This window comes from Vulpes vulpes, chromosome 9 (genome assembly GCF_048418805.1).
Source record: "Vulpes vulpes isolate BD-2025 chromosome 9, VulVul3, whole genome shotgun sequence".
NCBI classification, from domain to species: Eukaryota; Metazoa; Chordata; class Mammalia; order Carnivora; family Canidae; genus Vulpes; species Vulpes vulpes.
Genome location: NC_132788.1, coordinates 94915167 through 94931002, shown reverse-complemented (window position 1 = coordinate 94931002; position 15836 = coordinate 94915167). Strand labels below are relative to the sequence as shown.

Genomic DNA, 15836 nt, shown 5'->3' with positions numbered 1-15836 from the left:
TAGAAAGTATTTCTTATAAAATATCTCTCGTAGCACAAAGCAGATTCATGATAAATATTAATGGCTTTTTCTTTTTCTCACCTCAGAAAAACATGCTATTAATTGTTTTCTTCCCTAGTAGCAGGATTAGGTTTACATATACCATTCTTGGTGTTCTTCTGTTAGTAGGTCAAAAACTCCATTTATTTGCAAAATGGTTGATCAATGGCCATGTCCGAGCATTTGTCAGTGAGATGCTAACAGAACTCATCTATTCCACAAACTGGTAGAAAATGCTATACAATTAAAACAACTGTTCCAGCTCATAAGGAATTAGCACAACATCCTTTTGTGAAATACTACTACCTAGTTTCATCTGAGTCTGCCCATGACTATTCTATTTCCTTCTTAAAACAAGGTTCCTTGCACTGGTATTAACTTCCTTAAAATGTAGCTATTTCTTCACTATATCCTGGTAAAACAAGAAAAGGAATCATACTATTAGTTCATATTCTGACTCTGCATCTTAGAATACGTGAGGTACAGAAGTTATATCTCATTTATTCAGGCCAATTTTTCTCCTATTATAAAATGACAGTAACGCTAGACTATATATTTCCCAAAATATTTTACAGTTCTTAGGAATTTAAAAAGTTCTAAGTTCTTTAATTGCTTGACATTGAGGGGTAACATAGAAGCCAGGCTTTAACTCTAAGTATTTCTTTAAAAAGCCTAACTACTGGGGGGAGGGGGGCACATAAAGGGAGAGGGAGGGACTAAAGTTAGCACACAAAAGATTCCTGAAAAGATTCCTGTTTCCTGAGAAGATTACAGTCACCCATTATAAACAATTTTCAGAAGGCATCTCTCAGAGGGCATACCAGACTAGGTATTTGCAATACACAGGGGTGGGGGGGGGACCCTTATAGGTATTTAAGTTTTGCCCATGATGGCTAATGCTTTCAACCCACTGAACCCAGAAAAGCTAGCCTCTGATTATCAAGTTTACAGTGGTGCCACTGGTTTTGCCAACCTGCACTACTCAACACTGCCTTCTTTCTTATGGGAAAAATTCTCTGCACTGAATGGATGTTTGGCTATGAAAAGACTAAACCAAATAGAGTTAAAAATATTCAAAACAAAAATAAAACCCGAACAATGATGCAAAGTACACCTCACAGGGCTTTAACCTATAAGATTATTTAACCAATAAGATTTAAGATTATGAAAAGCTCATGTCAAAAATACAGAAAAAAGACCAAAAACAAAACAAAGAAATAAAAAGGAAAAAAAAAAAAAAGCCAAAAATATGACCACACTGGCTCCTTCCCTCTATTTATATTGGGTCAATACTGGAGGGCTCAAGAGATTGACAATAGCCACAATAATTGACCTATTGTTTTCATCTTTAAAGAAGCATATTGATATTGGAAACATAACTAAGTGGTAAAAAAACAGAAACCAGACTACCATGGCCTCCCTGTTATCTTTTCTGTAATAATGATTCTTTTTCCTTTTTTTTTTCCTCCAAGATTTTTAAGTAATCTCTACACCCAATGTGGGGCTCAAATCCACAGCCCTGAGATCAAAAGTCACACGTTCTACCAATCTACCCAGTCAGGTACCCCTGTAATAATGATTCTTAACTTTGTGAGGGATCAATGACTTCCTGAGAATCTGATGAAAGTTTTGTATTTTCCCCATAATGTAAATAAAGGATTTTGCATATAAACATCTACAGGTAAAGACACAAACATCTAAGAATACAGGTTTAACAATGCCTGCTCTAGAGAAACAAATAAATGGAAGAAAAGCTACTAAAAGCCATGACTTCAAGGAAAGCAACAACATAGGTAGTATAAAGGGACATCTCCTTTGGCAAAAATTCACTAAGAAAGTATAAAAAAGCAAGTTTCCAAACTTTTACACCAAATATTTCATTTACCTAATTACATACTGTCTGCTAAAGTTCTTATCATTTACCTCTGCATATTTCCAAAAGAGTATTTGTAAAGCCATATACACAGAGTACCTCTGAATACCTACTTGTGTTCTCCTTTTCAGTTTGACTTTTCTTTGGAATTCGATACACCTCCTGGAAAAATAAACCAAGAGAAGGGTTATTGGTGTGGAGTAGAAGCAGAGATTGTGTTGAAGCTGCTTAATTTCACATGGCAACAAAGGAATAGGAATGGGCTGGTATTTTAATTATTCTCCAAAATTTGACTTACATCTAGCTTTAAATAAGAATAGATTCTGATTTAAAAAAAAGAAAAGATGGATTTCTTAAAAATAAGTAAAAATTTGTAGCATAGAGGTTACACACACACACACTTTTATCATGTATATTTATGTTTTTTTAAATATTTATTTATTTATTTATTTATGATAGAGAGAGAGACAGAGGCAGAGACACAGGAGGAGGGAGAAGCAGGCTCCATGCCAGGAGCCTGACGTGGGACTCGAGACCCGAACTCCAGGATCGCGCCCTGGGCCAAAGGCAGGCGCCAAACCGCTGAGCCAACCAGGGATCCTCATGTTTTGTTTTTTAAACATCAAAAGACTTGTATGATTTCATTAGCCAAATAGAATAAATAACTGGGACATTATATTTCTAGCAGAAATATACTTCCTGATAATCTTCACTTCTGTATGCTTTCTGCCTATAAAATGAAGTCATCTATAGTTTCTTTACTGAAAGTATTCATAAGAACAATTCTAATTTCTCACTTGCCATCCCTACTTAAGGGAAGAAGGGTTAGTAATTACTCAGCTATATAAAAAACATCTCAGAAAAACTGTATGTGTAAAGACAATGCCTCTTATTTATATTTTTCTATAAATGCAAAACCAAGTTGGCTAATGACCAAATGTAACATTTACTTTCATATTTTTAAAAAAGAAAAGCATTAGATCATCATTGCTTTTGAAACAGCCATCTAATAGTATACCAAAATTGTTCTTGACAAATGTAAACTATGTTTTTAAACCCTGACTACCTTTTCTCATGTATAAAATCTAAGGCTTAGAACATGTTCTGTTTCCTGACAATTCCTCTCTGTTCTAGTCATCAAGTAGCTCAACATTTACTTATCCAGTCACTTTAGTAAGTGGGCAAATGGCAAATCCACACATCCTCAACAGTATCTATCACGATACTCCTCCTTTAGAGTAATCTCATAATATAGACCATACCTGTATGATTTGGTAATTCCATTTTTTTAGCAATTGTACTCCAAGAAAATCAAAGAATTCCTCTTTCCACATGATTGTTGGCTCTAGCATATTTGTGGAAAATAAATAATCCACATGCCATACAACTGACGAAGGGTCAAGATTTAATATTCAGTTGCAATTACAGATGACAAATACAAACCAGATACTGGGGCAATCTATATGAATATAGGTTTTTAAGAAAAAAATCCTTCAACTCTGCAGGCATGCTTATAAATCACCTAATAAAGATGATTATCGTAACTAGATGTGCACCTGTGTGCTAGGTATCATATTAAGCATTTCAAAGCATTACCTTTTCTGAGCTTCAAAACACCTCTATGAGGTAAGTACAATTATCTCCATTTTACAAATGGGAAAACCTACTTAAAAAACTTGGCAAAAAAAAAAAAAAAAAAACTTGGCAATCTGTCCAAGGTTATGAGGCTATCAGATAATATGACTCCACAACAATTTTATCTTCTGTACAAGATGACACAGGATATGGTGAACAGTCAGCACTATTTGGGAAGAAGTACTACTTAAGGAAATTATGCATAAATGTGGGTGGCATCCTCTATTCCCCTAGCCCCTCTTTCCTATGCAGGACTTCCATTAGAACTGTGATTCTCAATTCTGGGTGCACAATTAGATCATTCCAGGAAACTTTCATAGAAATACTGTCCCTGACAAATAAACTCTAAAATTCCGGGCATGAGTCCCAGGCATCTCTAATTTTTTTTGAAGCTCTCCAGATGATTCTGATGCCTACAGAAGGTTGAGAACCATTGAACTACTAGCTTCTCTTAGCAGCCTTCACTCATTCCTCGTTACAGAGGAGAATGAGAATGAATTGTGTATGCCTGTCCTCAGCTCAAAGACACCTGGGGGCGCTCCTTAGAGGGATGTCTGAAGTGGTCCAGCTATCAGTGTTCAGCTGTGGGTCATACTGAATCATGGATAAATACAGTAAGGAAAAGCTGATACTCTTAGTTAGCTCTGACTCCTCTGTTCACCCCCCAGAGAGGTTACCAAACTTGGGGAAAAAGTAAGAATGCCACTTATCAGCACCTACCCACACCGTAACAAAAAAAACAGTATTCTATTAATTTTTAAAGGCTTCAAAATGGCTGTTGCATTAGGTGCACTGTAAATCTAGGTACTCCAAAAGGTAACACGTTCATTCATAAAGAGTACTTAGAACATATAGATACACAGTTGACATGTCTGTGTCAAACAACGATTACACAATTTTTACCTAGTTTCTTTGGTCTAAGTTCATTACAAGTGTTTATTACAATAATTTATTACACAGATCTCAAGTTGGGACCCATTCTATGGTGGCAACTAATGTACCAGCTGAAATGTTTCTCAAAAATATATTCTTAACTCCATTCAAAAGTTTAGAGCAACTGGGGGCTCCTGGATGGCTCAATCAGGCATCCAAGTCTTGATTTCGGCTCAGGTCATGATCTCAGGGTCATGGGATTGTGGAGGCTACTTGAGATTCTCTCTTCTCCTCTTCTTCCCTTCCCCCACTGCCCCCTCTAAAAATAAAGTTTAGAGCAAGTGCTAAGTAGAAAATGTATTCTGATGTTCATAAAATGGATGATTGGGCAGCCCCGGTGGCCCAGTGGTTTTAGTGCAGCCTTCGGCCCGGGGCATGATCCTGGAGACTCGGGATCGAGTCCCACATCGGGCTCCCTGCACGGAGCCTGCTTCTCCCTCTGCCTCTCTCTCTCTGTCATGAATAAATAAAATCTTTAAAAAACTAAAAAACTAAAAAATAAATAAAATGGATGATTATTACTGACTTGTGACCAAGAGCTCTTGACTTTTACTCTGTGTCTAACACTATGGGGAACAAGTTCCATCAACATGCACCCAAGTGCTTGGGAGCTACTAACTTGATCCTCCTCTTCATACAGTTAAAAACTATTTATAAAATTTAAACTGGAGGGATGCCTGGGTGGCTCAGTGGTTGAGTGCCTGCCTTTGGCCCAGGGCATGATCCTGGAATCCCGGGATTGAGTCCCACATCGGGCTCCCTGCCTGGAGCCTGCTTCTCTCTCTGCTTATGTCTCTGCCTCTCTCTCACTCTCTCTGTCTCACATGAATAAATAAAATCTTTAAAAAAAAAATTTTAAACTGGAAACTCAGATAATCTACTTTGAGGTCCTGAATTTCTCCAAAGTTCCACAATAACGCAAACTGAGAAGGAAACAGTCATGTGAAGATTACTATAATATTTCTTAAAATCATTCTATCCTGTGAATAAATAGCAATAAGGTTAACTTACATGATATGGAACTCTGGAATACTGTCAGATCTCCAGACCATTACAGAAAAATGTTTATCTGAATCGGCTTCACTTATATTTACCCTCCATGTAAAATCACTTTAGTCTGCTAAAAATTTTACTCAAGAGACTGGTATGTTATAAAAGAACTCTAAAACTGTGAGTCAGGAGGCCTGGGTTTGGGGACTATCCTTACCCTCAGAGGGGTCTAAAAGAGTCTGACCCTAGGTCACTCCACCTAATATTTTTTACCTAACACCCTGTTTTTACTTCTTTGGTGTCTAGGTGCTGATCCTAAGTAACACACATTCACATGCACTCAAAGCTATAATTCATAAGGGCCAAGACTGTCTTCTTACTCTTTGCTGTATCTCTAGCACCAAGAAAATGTCTGGCACACAGGCAATACCCAATCACTATTGCATGGACCAATAAGTGAAATTCTACTCATAATTTGCAGAAATCAAAACCACACAGTGCTAAATAACTTCAAGTATTGCACAAGCTCATTTAAAAAAAAATCACTAAATTTATACCTTCACTCTCTTTCATCGCTGTTAAGAATGCTGTTTATAGGCCTCACATATAGCCACAAACATATTTGCGGGGTTGTATTTCCAGGGTCAGATTAATAAGCATGCATCTACAACATTTTGAAGTCTTATCAATGCTTAGAACAGCCTATGCTTGGGTCAATTAATCATTACTCTTCAGTCAAAGGCTCAGAATCAATCTTCAGAAATTGTTTGATAATCACTGATAAGCTCATGCACAAACACTGCATCCAACATCCCTTTATAAAAGTACATAAATATGCATGTTGTTTTTAATTTGTAGACACAAAGATAGCACGAGTTCTTTGATAGCTATATGTGGAAATCTGGTTTGCTCATTTATATAACAAGTCTTCAGGTAGAAACTAGGTATAAAAAGCACATATCAAAGGTCTCCTATGTTTAAAGGGTACTGAAGATACACAGTACCAGTCACCAAGAGATTCACAGGCTAACAATCATGGCTGACAATTCTTATTATGTGCCATGTCCTTTAACTGCATTCTCATATATTCTTACACTGCTATAAGAAGTACCTCTGCTGTATCTACATCACATAGAAAACAGGTTCAGAGAGGCTAAATATACTAGGGTCATATGGTGCCACAGTGAGCTATATATTAGACCCAGGATCTAGGCCTAGATTTGTCTCTGTCCAAAGCATACACTTAACCACTACTGCTACCTCCTGACCATTCAAGGAAAAGAGAAAGTAAATGTACACTATCTTATACTAAAACTGGCCTTAAGGGGATCCCTGGGTGGCACACCGGTTTAGCGCCTGCCTTTGGCCCAGGGCGCGATCCTGGAGACCCGGGATCGAATCCCACGTCGGGCTCCCGGTGCATGGAGCCTGCTCCTCCCTCTGCCTGTGTCTCTGCCTCTCTCTCTCTCTCTCTCTCTCTCTCTCTCTGTGACTATAATACATAAATAAATAAAAATTAAAAAAAAAATAAAAAAATAAAACTGGCCTTAAGAGAGAGGACTGGAAAAAGCATCCTGAAGGAAATAAGTATTTGAATTATACTGAAGAATGATGACTAGGAGTTGTATATAGAAAAAAAGAGGCAGAGAATAAAAACATGGTATACTGAACACATGTGTTTATTCCAACTCCATCCTGAAGTCCTAGAAAGTGACAGTGGAAGAACAAAAAAGGTATAAACTCATCTGTATTATCTTTTCTTTCTAAGAAATCAGTACTGAATGAACATGTATACTTAAATTTCTTTCTACTCCATACATTCTCTTTCATGTTCTTTCATTTGATGATTCACAAAGAAAAAAAATACCGTACCCATGAAATAAGATGCTCTTTAAAAAGAAAAGAAAACATAAGAATAAGAACTATGCTAGAAAAAAGAGTTGAATGTTACCCAGAAGGCAGAACCAAAGTCAAGAAAGAAAATGGGAGATCAAAAAATAAAATTAGAGGGTAAGTGCTATATAGATAACTTACATCTTATAGGTATCCCAGAAAGCAAGGAGAAAGAAAACTGAGGGAAGTAGTAAAAAAAGAAAAAAGGGGAAAAAATAAAAAGAAAAAAAAAGAAAATTTTTTAGAACTTAAAGATATGGCGCAGCCCGGGTAGCTCAGCAGTTTAGCGCCACTTTCAGCCCAGAATGTGATCCTGGAGACCCAGGATCGAGTCCCACGTGAGGCTCCCTGTGGAGCCTGCTTCTCCCTCTGCCTATATCTCTGCCTCTCTCTGTGTCTCTCATGAATAAATAAATAAAATCTTTAAAAAAAAAAAAAAGGAAACTTAAAAGATATGAGTCACCAGATGGTTATCAAGGCACCTACAAAGGAACTGAAATGGCATCAGACTTCAATAGATAGCAACATTATAAGTAGAAAATGATACGTCTTAAACATTTTAAAGAAAGATTTATTCCCAAATGATAGTTATATGATCTCCCAAACATGCAAGAATAAAATAAAGGCATTTTTCAGATCTATAGGCCTCAAAATTTTATTTCCCAGAAGAGAATGTTGAAAATCAAGACCTTGGGGGGTCTAAAATTCACGATTCTCAGTTCTGTGTCACACATTTCATAAATTATCTACAGTGCAAATAGTACCATACTAGAACTTTAAAAAAATTCCTGATAGGAAAACGCTGGAAAGTTAATGTAAATGAATTATTTAGCATATAGAATATGACACAGACATATTAATACATATTATATATAAATTCAACAACTAGGCATTCAATTATCCAAGCTCTACTTTTGCACAAATAACCAGGAAGTAGTGGCTACTTAAAATAACACTTGCAAAAGACCTAAAGATGTCATTCAAATCCATCATAATTTTATAAAAAGTTCTCTTCCAACAATACAGTCCCTAACAGAAAATTTTAGTTACTTAGAAACTGCATTTTTAGAATGACTGCTATAATTAGAAATTGCAATTTTTGAAAGATTTTGAGAGAATGTGAGAACATGTGCACCGTGCCGTGCTCACTCACCTGAGCAGAGGGGAGGGGAAGAGGGGGAGAGGGATAGGCAGACTCTGTACCCCACAAGGGGGCTCAATCCCACCACCAGGAAACCATAATCCAAGGCAAAATCAAGAGTTCCACGCCCAACTGACTGAGTCACACAGGCACCCTGATCATTTTTTTTTATTTAATAAAGAGAGATGGAGGTTTTGGATATGGGTTACTGAGAAAATGATGATGCTATTAATAAAAACGTACAACAGAGAATGATGAATCAGCTTGCAAGAGAAGATTATGTACTTGCGTCTGAAAGGCAAAGAGTCAACAGCTGAAAAATACAGATTAGAAATTTAGGAAAGAGGCTAAGGAAAGAGATCCACATTTTGGGAAAATCTTAAGAGATAACTTATATTGATTGTGGTACGTAGGAGATTGCCAAGAGAGAAAGTACATACAGAAAAATAGGATGACTTGAAAGAAAATAAAACTTAAAGGTGGAAGGTCTTTATACTTGATTCATACAGTATTTTCCTATTTTTTAATGAACACTTGCCAACCATCCTGTTCTGAGCATATATCCAAAGAGAATGAAAGCAGGATCTCTGAAAGAGCTGCACTCCCATATTCACAGCCGCATCACTCACACTAGCCAAGATATGGAAACAATCTAAGTGTCTGTCAATAGTTGAATAGAGAAGATATAGCGTACAATTACATGATACAATATTATTCAGTCATGAGAAAAAAAAGATACCTTGCCATTTATGACAACATGGATGAACGCTGAGGATATTATGCAAAGTGAAATAGAATGTAGAAAAATTGAAAACTTTATGCATTGCTGGTAGGAATGTGAAACGGTACAGCTATCATGGAAAAGTGACTGGCAATTCCTTAAAAGTTAAATATAGAGTTACCATGACTCAAACTCTCCACTTCTAGGTATATACCCAAGAGAAATGAAAACCAGTGTTCACATAAATATTCACAAAATAAACCAGGGCTGTACATAAATATTCATTGTTAACTGTATTCCTAACAGGCAAAAAGTAGAAACAACACAAAGGTCCATAAGCTGATAAATGGATAACAAAAATATCCATACAAGGGAATATTATTCACCTATAAAATGGAATTAAGTATTGATAAATGCCACAACATGGATGAATCCTAAAAATGTTACGCTAAGTAAAAACCAAACACAAAAAGCATTATATGATTCCATTTATCCTTGTTCACAGATTGTGCAAATTCACCAACTCACTAAAATTTATTTGTAATCTTCAAATTAGTAAGTTAGAGAAAACATCACTAACTCTTCCCCAAGAAGTTAAGACCACCACTGATGTTTTTTGGTATACTTTTCCCAAATAATGGACTGATAACATGATGCTGCACTATTCCTTTTTTTTTTTTTTTTGCACTATTCCTTAGTCTCTCAGAATCCTTTCATTACTCTTTCTGAAAATCAATGCATTTTTATTTTGTAACAGGTCTGCATTGTATTTGTACTGCATTGCCCAATTCTTAATAACAACGTGACTTTAGCTAAGACAGACAACAACCCTTTAGACAAAGACAGATGCTAATGTCAGCAGAGATGGGATGTTTGGATGAATATTAACGTTTTTTTGTCATAATGTTTTGTTTCTCTAAGCAATTTTGAAAACGTGAAGATTAAGATACTGAGAACACCATATATTTGTGTATCTGCTTGTATATATATAAATGAATGTAGTTTTATGTATTTAATTAACTGTGAGAAGTTTTTCCAAGGTAATTGAATGTATTTGAAAATGATTTCAAAAAACCCCATCATATCCCAGGATTTTAAGGCATTTGTGAAGTTTTAGTATCAAAAGCAAACATACCAAATACTTATCTGGATTTACTGAATACTGAAAACTTAGAAAAAGAGATAAGAACTCAGAGAAACACACAACAACTTTGGGTAAGATATGACCAGTGACGGAACCTGATCCACAGGTTCTATACACTAGTTCAAAGATTAAAAATCGAGGCACCTGGGTGACCAAGTCCACTGAGCATCTGATTCTTGGTTTTGGCTCAGGTCAAGATCTTGGAGTCATGGAACTGAGCCCTGCATTGGGCTCTGCACTTAGCCAGCAGTCTGGTTGGTATTGTCTCTCTCCTCCTCTCTCCGCCCCTCCCCCTGGCTCATGTGAGCTCTCATAAATAAATGAATGAATGAATAAATGAGTGAATGAATAGAAAATAAATTAAACATCCATTTTCTTAATTAACAGCAAAATAAAAAATGAACATATAACCTCAATATCTATGGCCCTACACTACCCCAAGGCCCAATCAAAGAAAAAAAAATTACTGGACAAATACTGCTATGTACCCTAGTTCCTCTTCCCTCAGCACAAATTCTGTGAAATACCTTCGATGGTAATGGTTCTATGAGCTCCCTTTAACAGAAGGAAGAATTGTTAACTCCTATCAGCATGTCCTGGTACAGCACAAGAGTGTGGTTTTTACCTCACAAACTGTATTACAAATAGTGGGAATAGAGGGATCTCCATTAGGTCACAGAAGTCTTAAGATCTGACTACAAAGAAAATTTAAGGAGAGCATAAATGTCTGGAGAGTTCATAAAATCACACACATAAGAGGGGCAGAGGAAGAGAGTGAGGAAAAAGGGGAGTAGAATAATTTTATTTATTCTTTTAAGCCCCTGAAGATACTCTTCTAATTTCAGACTACTGGGTCCCCACAAAATGGGAGGTAATAAAATTGAATTTCAGTTTTCAGCCACTCAGACAAATGGGCAACACATATGGTCATAGTTCTCAAAATAGAAACTACAAATGTAAAGATGCTCAATACTTCATGCATAAGAGACATGCAAATTAAAACTACAATAACATTCTATTTTTGCCTATCAGTTCAACCAAGATAAAGTCAGACAATAATTGTGTTGGCCAAGGTGTATGAAATAGACACCCTTATGCATATACTTTGCTGATGAGCGTTAAATTGATATAACTGTAAAGATCAATTTGGCAAGACCTATTAAAATTACAGATAACACAGGACTCAGATATACTACTCTTAGTAATTTATCCAACAGGTATATGTGAATGTGCTTGAAATGACTTATATAAAAAGTCCATGCTGGGATCCCTGGGTGGCGCAGCGGTTTGGCGCCTGCCTTTGGCCCAGGGCACGATCCTGGAGACCAGAGATCGAATCCCACGTCAGGTTCCCGGTGCATGGGGCCTGCTTCTCCCTCTGCCTATGTCTCTGCCTCTCTCTCTCTCTGTGTGACTATCATAAATAAAAAAAAAAAAAAAAAAAAAAAAAAAAAAAAAAAAAAATCCATGCTAAGCTAAAGAAAGGAATCAACTTGGGACGCCTGGGTGGCATAGTGGTTTAGCGCCTGCCTTTGGCCTAGGGCGTGATCCTGGAGTCCTAGGATGGAGTCCCACATGGGGCTTCCTGCCTGGAGTCTGCTTCTCCCTCTGCTTATGTCTCTGCCTCTCTCTCTGCCTTATTCTCTCATGAATAAATAAAATCTTAAAAAAAAAAACAAAACAAAACAAGGAGCTAAATAGTGCTACCAGCTTTATAAAAAAGAAGATACATGCACATAATAGACACAAATTATCCCTGGAAGGATACACAAGAAGTTGATTGTGCTGACTGCCTTCAGGAAACAGGACAGGGGGCAAGGGTAGGAGCAAAACATTTCACTGTATGCCTTTTGAACTTTGTATCATGTACTGGAATGGCCTATTTAAAAATTAAAATGAAAAGAAGAGAAAAAGATAATATGCCTCAGAAGAAGCCCTCAACAAAGTACCAAAAGACTTTTGGGACATTATGGCTATATTCATAGGAAAGATGACCACCTGAGGGTCGTGAAGTCTCAGGCAGAGGCCTAAGGAACCAACGACTCTCAGGGCAACTTCTAAATGTTGCTTGCTCTTCAGCAAGTGTCAATACCTTAAAAAAAAAGAAAAAAAACCCTAGTTCACTGCTGTTCACTTTAAACATGTCCCCCAGCCCTTCCTTCTTCTCCAGTCTTACCCAGCTCGACTTTAATTCAAAGAATCTTAGCAATGCTCAGTTTTATTCAACACAGACCTAAATGTGCTGGGTTTACGCTAAGTACTAAAGCACAAGTAAGGACAGCAGACACAAGTCCTTACTTTCAAGGCCTCTCTAGCCCAATAGTAAATATGTGTGTAGAAAAGTAATTGTTTTCATGCTGGTAAATAAATTGAAGAATAATCAAGGTCATGATGATTAAATGTTTCTTAATTTCAGAGTTCTGTTTTCAAGGCAAATTAATTCCAAATCTAAGATTTTGTTTCCTTATACCTTTCAAATTTAACTACTTCATGATTTTTCTAATCAAAACTTAAAAATCACCACAGCCCCCCAGGTGATTGTACTGAAGTTATATGTTGCACTGATCAACCCAGCGCTGCAGGGGGTCATTATTTAACACAGTACTGGAAGTCCTAGTCACAATAATCAGACAAGAGGAATAAGTAAAAGGCATCCAAATTGGTAAAGAAGAATTAAAACTTTCACTATTTATAGATGACATGGTACTATATATAGAAAACCCTGAAGACTCCACCAAAAAACTACTAGAATGATAAATGAATTCAGTAAGGTTGCAGGATACAAGATCAACATACAGAAATCCACGGCATTTTTTATATACTAATAATGAAACAACAGAAAGAGAAATTAAGAAAGCAATTTCATTTATAATTGCACCAAAGATAATAAAATATCCAGCGATAAACTTACTAACCAAGGAAGTCAAAGACCTGTACTCTGAACACTATAAAAACATCAATGAAAGATACTGAAGACAACACAAACAATAGCAGGAACCCTCTTGGGGTCCAAATCATCTAGATAATACTATCTGGACCACAGTTCATTCCTTTCCTAACTCACACATAGACACATCCTTGAGAAGCGGTTCATATTTATGGACATTTGCCCCACAAAAATCCCAGTTTTGCATATGATTTCAGGGGTTCTGAAAACCCCCTTAAGTTCAATCAGAGATCACAGGTTGAAAATCTCTTCATCATTAAGGGAAAAAAGATACTTGAACACACTAAAATGGTAGCTCCTATGATTTCAGAATGAATTTGGACTTATTACAGTTTCTAAATCAGAAGGAAATTAAGAGAACTCTGAAGTATTCACCAAAGGTACATAATTATATATGAACTGCCTAGCAACGATACAGAAATCACTATTAACTGGAACAGAAAAAGGAATGAAGAGAATAGGGGATTTAAATCAAAAGATTTGAATTGATTTTCAGCTCTGTCACTTAAAAGCTAAGTCACAAGCTCACAGGCCTGGTTCTTTACATTTTACAGGGGATAAAAACACCACCACTTCACAGAGTTGTAAAGATTATATGACACTGAAATATTTTCTGATAATCTACCAAATAAAATATACACACCACAGATTCAATAAGCAGCATCATACAGTGGAAAAAGATGGATATTCTTCACGTCTTCATTCAAAGATTTATGAAATGCCAAAGGCCATACCAGGCCCTCATGGTACCCTGGGGAGACCTGAGTGACCAAGACAGAAGTACTCCCTGCTCTCACACTGTACAAGCATGAAATGTTATGGGCTATGGCTGGAAAGGATGTTATAAAGCATATAGAAAGGGCAGAGTACTGTCTCAGAGGAATAAGAATGGCTTTCCCAGGGAAAGGATGAAACTTAAACAAGAAGGGACATCTAAACAAGACAGTGTTTTCAGGAATGAGTGAAAGTGTGTTTGTGTGTATATGGACCTTAGTAGCACAGACCCATTGGTGAACCAGAATGGCTTGAGGTGACACGGCATAAAGGATTAAGGACCGGACTATGCCACGGTATGCAAGCCTCATGAAGAAAAACGGATTTCACTCTAACAGTGTAATGAGGAACCATTTAGAAGTTTTGTTTGTTTATTTATTTATTTAAAGATTGTACTTATTTATTCATAAAAGACAGAAAAATAGAGACAGAGACACAGGCAGAGGGAGAAGCAGGCTCCCTGCAAGGAGCCCCATGCGGGACTCAATCCTGGGACTCCAGGATCATGCCCTGGGCTGAAGGCAGATGCTCAACCACTGAGCCACACAGGCGTCCCCATTTAAAAGTTTTAAAAAGGACAGTGACATGAACAGATCTGCAGTTCCAAAAGGTCACTCTGGCTACTGGTTGTAGGGGGCACATACTAGTCATTCACTATTATTAAGAGGTATTATTATAACCACTATTTAAAGATACCATAATAAAAGTAACCCTTACTATATAAAAATCAAGAAATGGTCCTTGCTCTGGAAGATGTCATGTGATGGGAAATAAGCATCTAAGCAACTAATTTTAGTAATCTGTTAAGAGTTCTATCACTGTATAGAAATACAGAAAAGGACAAGCATCACAAAGGATAAACTGCAACTGCAATTCCAGATAAAGGACGATTTTAAAAGGAAAGAAAAAAAGACGACATTCCAACCAAAGTGAACATCATGTACAAGGACATGTAAGAGCGTGTATGTATGAATAGGCTGATGTGACTCATGCACTAAATGTGTAAGAAACACTGCTGGGCAAGAGAGTTACATAAACACAGAAGTACTTCCCATGCCATACCCTAAAGGCTCTATTCTTAAATTAATGGAAATCTCTGTGATGCTACTAGAGGTTCCTGTTGATCACATGTGTTTTTAAAAAGAGAACACCAAAGTGTAATAAAGGATAACATGAAGGGGGAAAGAATGGGAGCAACATGGACAAACAGGAGGTTGTTGCAACAGTCCTAGCAAGAAATGACAGGAGCCTAAATTAAAAACAGCAAAGAGGAGACAACGTGACCTATTTAACATGCAGGACAAAAGAAATCTCAGGCGCTCCAAGAAATACCACCTTTCAAGGGACAGGCGTAATAAGAACCATCAGTGAGAGTCACAGGGAAATTCAAATGATTCAAAAGAGGGTGTGGTCTCAGACTAAAAGAAGGAAAGACAAGGAAATGACAGGCCAAGTACATTATGTATTCACACATTTACTCATCTAGAAACACACATATATGTGTATATATGTAAATATATTCCTATGTATATGCATGTATTTATAAATATGTGTATTTTTAATGTGTATATATTTATATACATACAAGTATATAAATATGGATATGTTTACAGTCTGCTGACAGCTCCAACAAGCAATGCCCCAGTAGCAAGGACTTCATCTAAAGCCCAGATCTTGGTTTCTAAATATCATTTCCCATTACAAGAGAACCAGAGCTTCTTAGACAAATGGCCAGTTCCAGGGCTG

At 36.8% G+C, this 15836-nt stretch overlaps 1 protein-coding gene across 8 annotated transcripts in view; it reads right to left on the bottom strand.

Annotated features, from left to right (window-relative positions):
• Window positions 1-15836, bottom strand: part of SETD2 (SET domain containing 2, histone lysine methyltransferase) — a 125507-nt gene that overhangs the window by 38010 nt on the left and 71661 nt on the right. For all 8 annotated transcript variants that reach the window (XR_011994415.1, XR_011994412.1, XR_011994414.1 and 5 more), the window contains one exon: window positions 2026-2074. Coding sequence is in view for 2 of the 8 variants with exons in the window: in XM_072721028.1 (XP_072577129.1) it covers window positions 2026-2074 (49 nt within the window). In the remaining 6 variants the exon portion in view is untranslated. The remainder of the gene's footprint in view (window positions 1-2025; window positions 2075-15836) is intronic.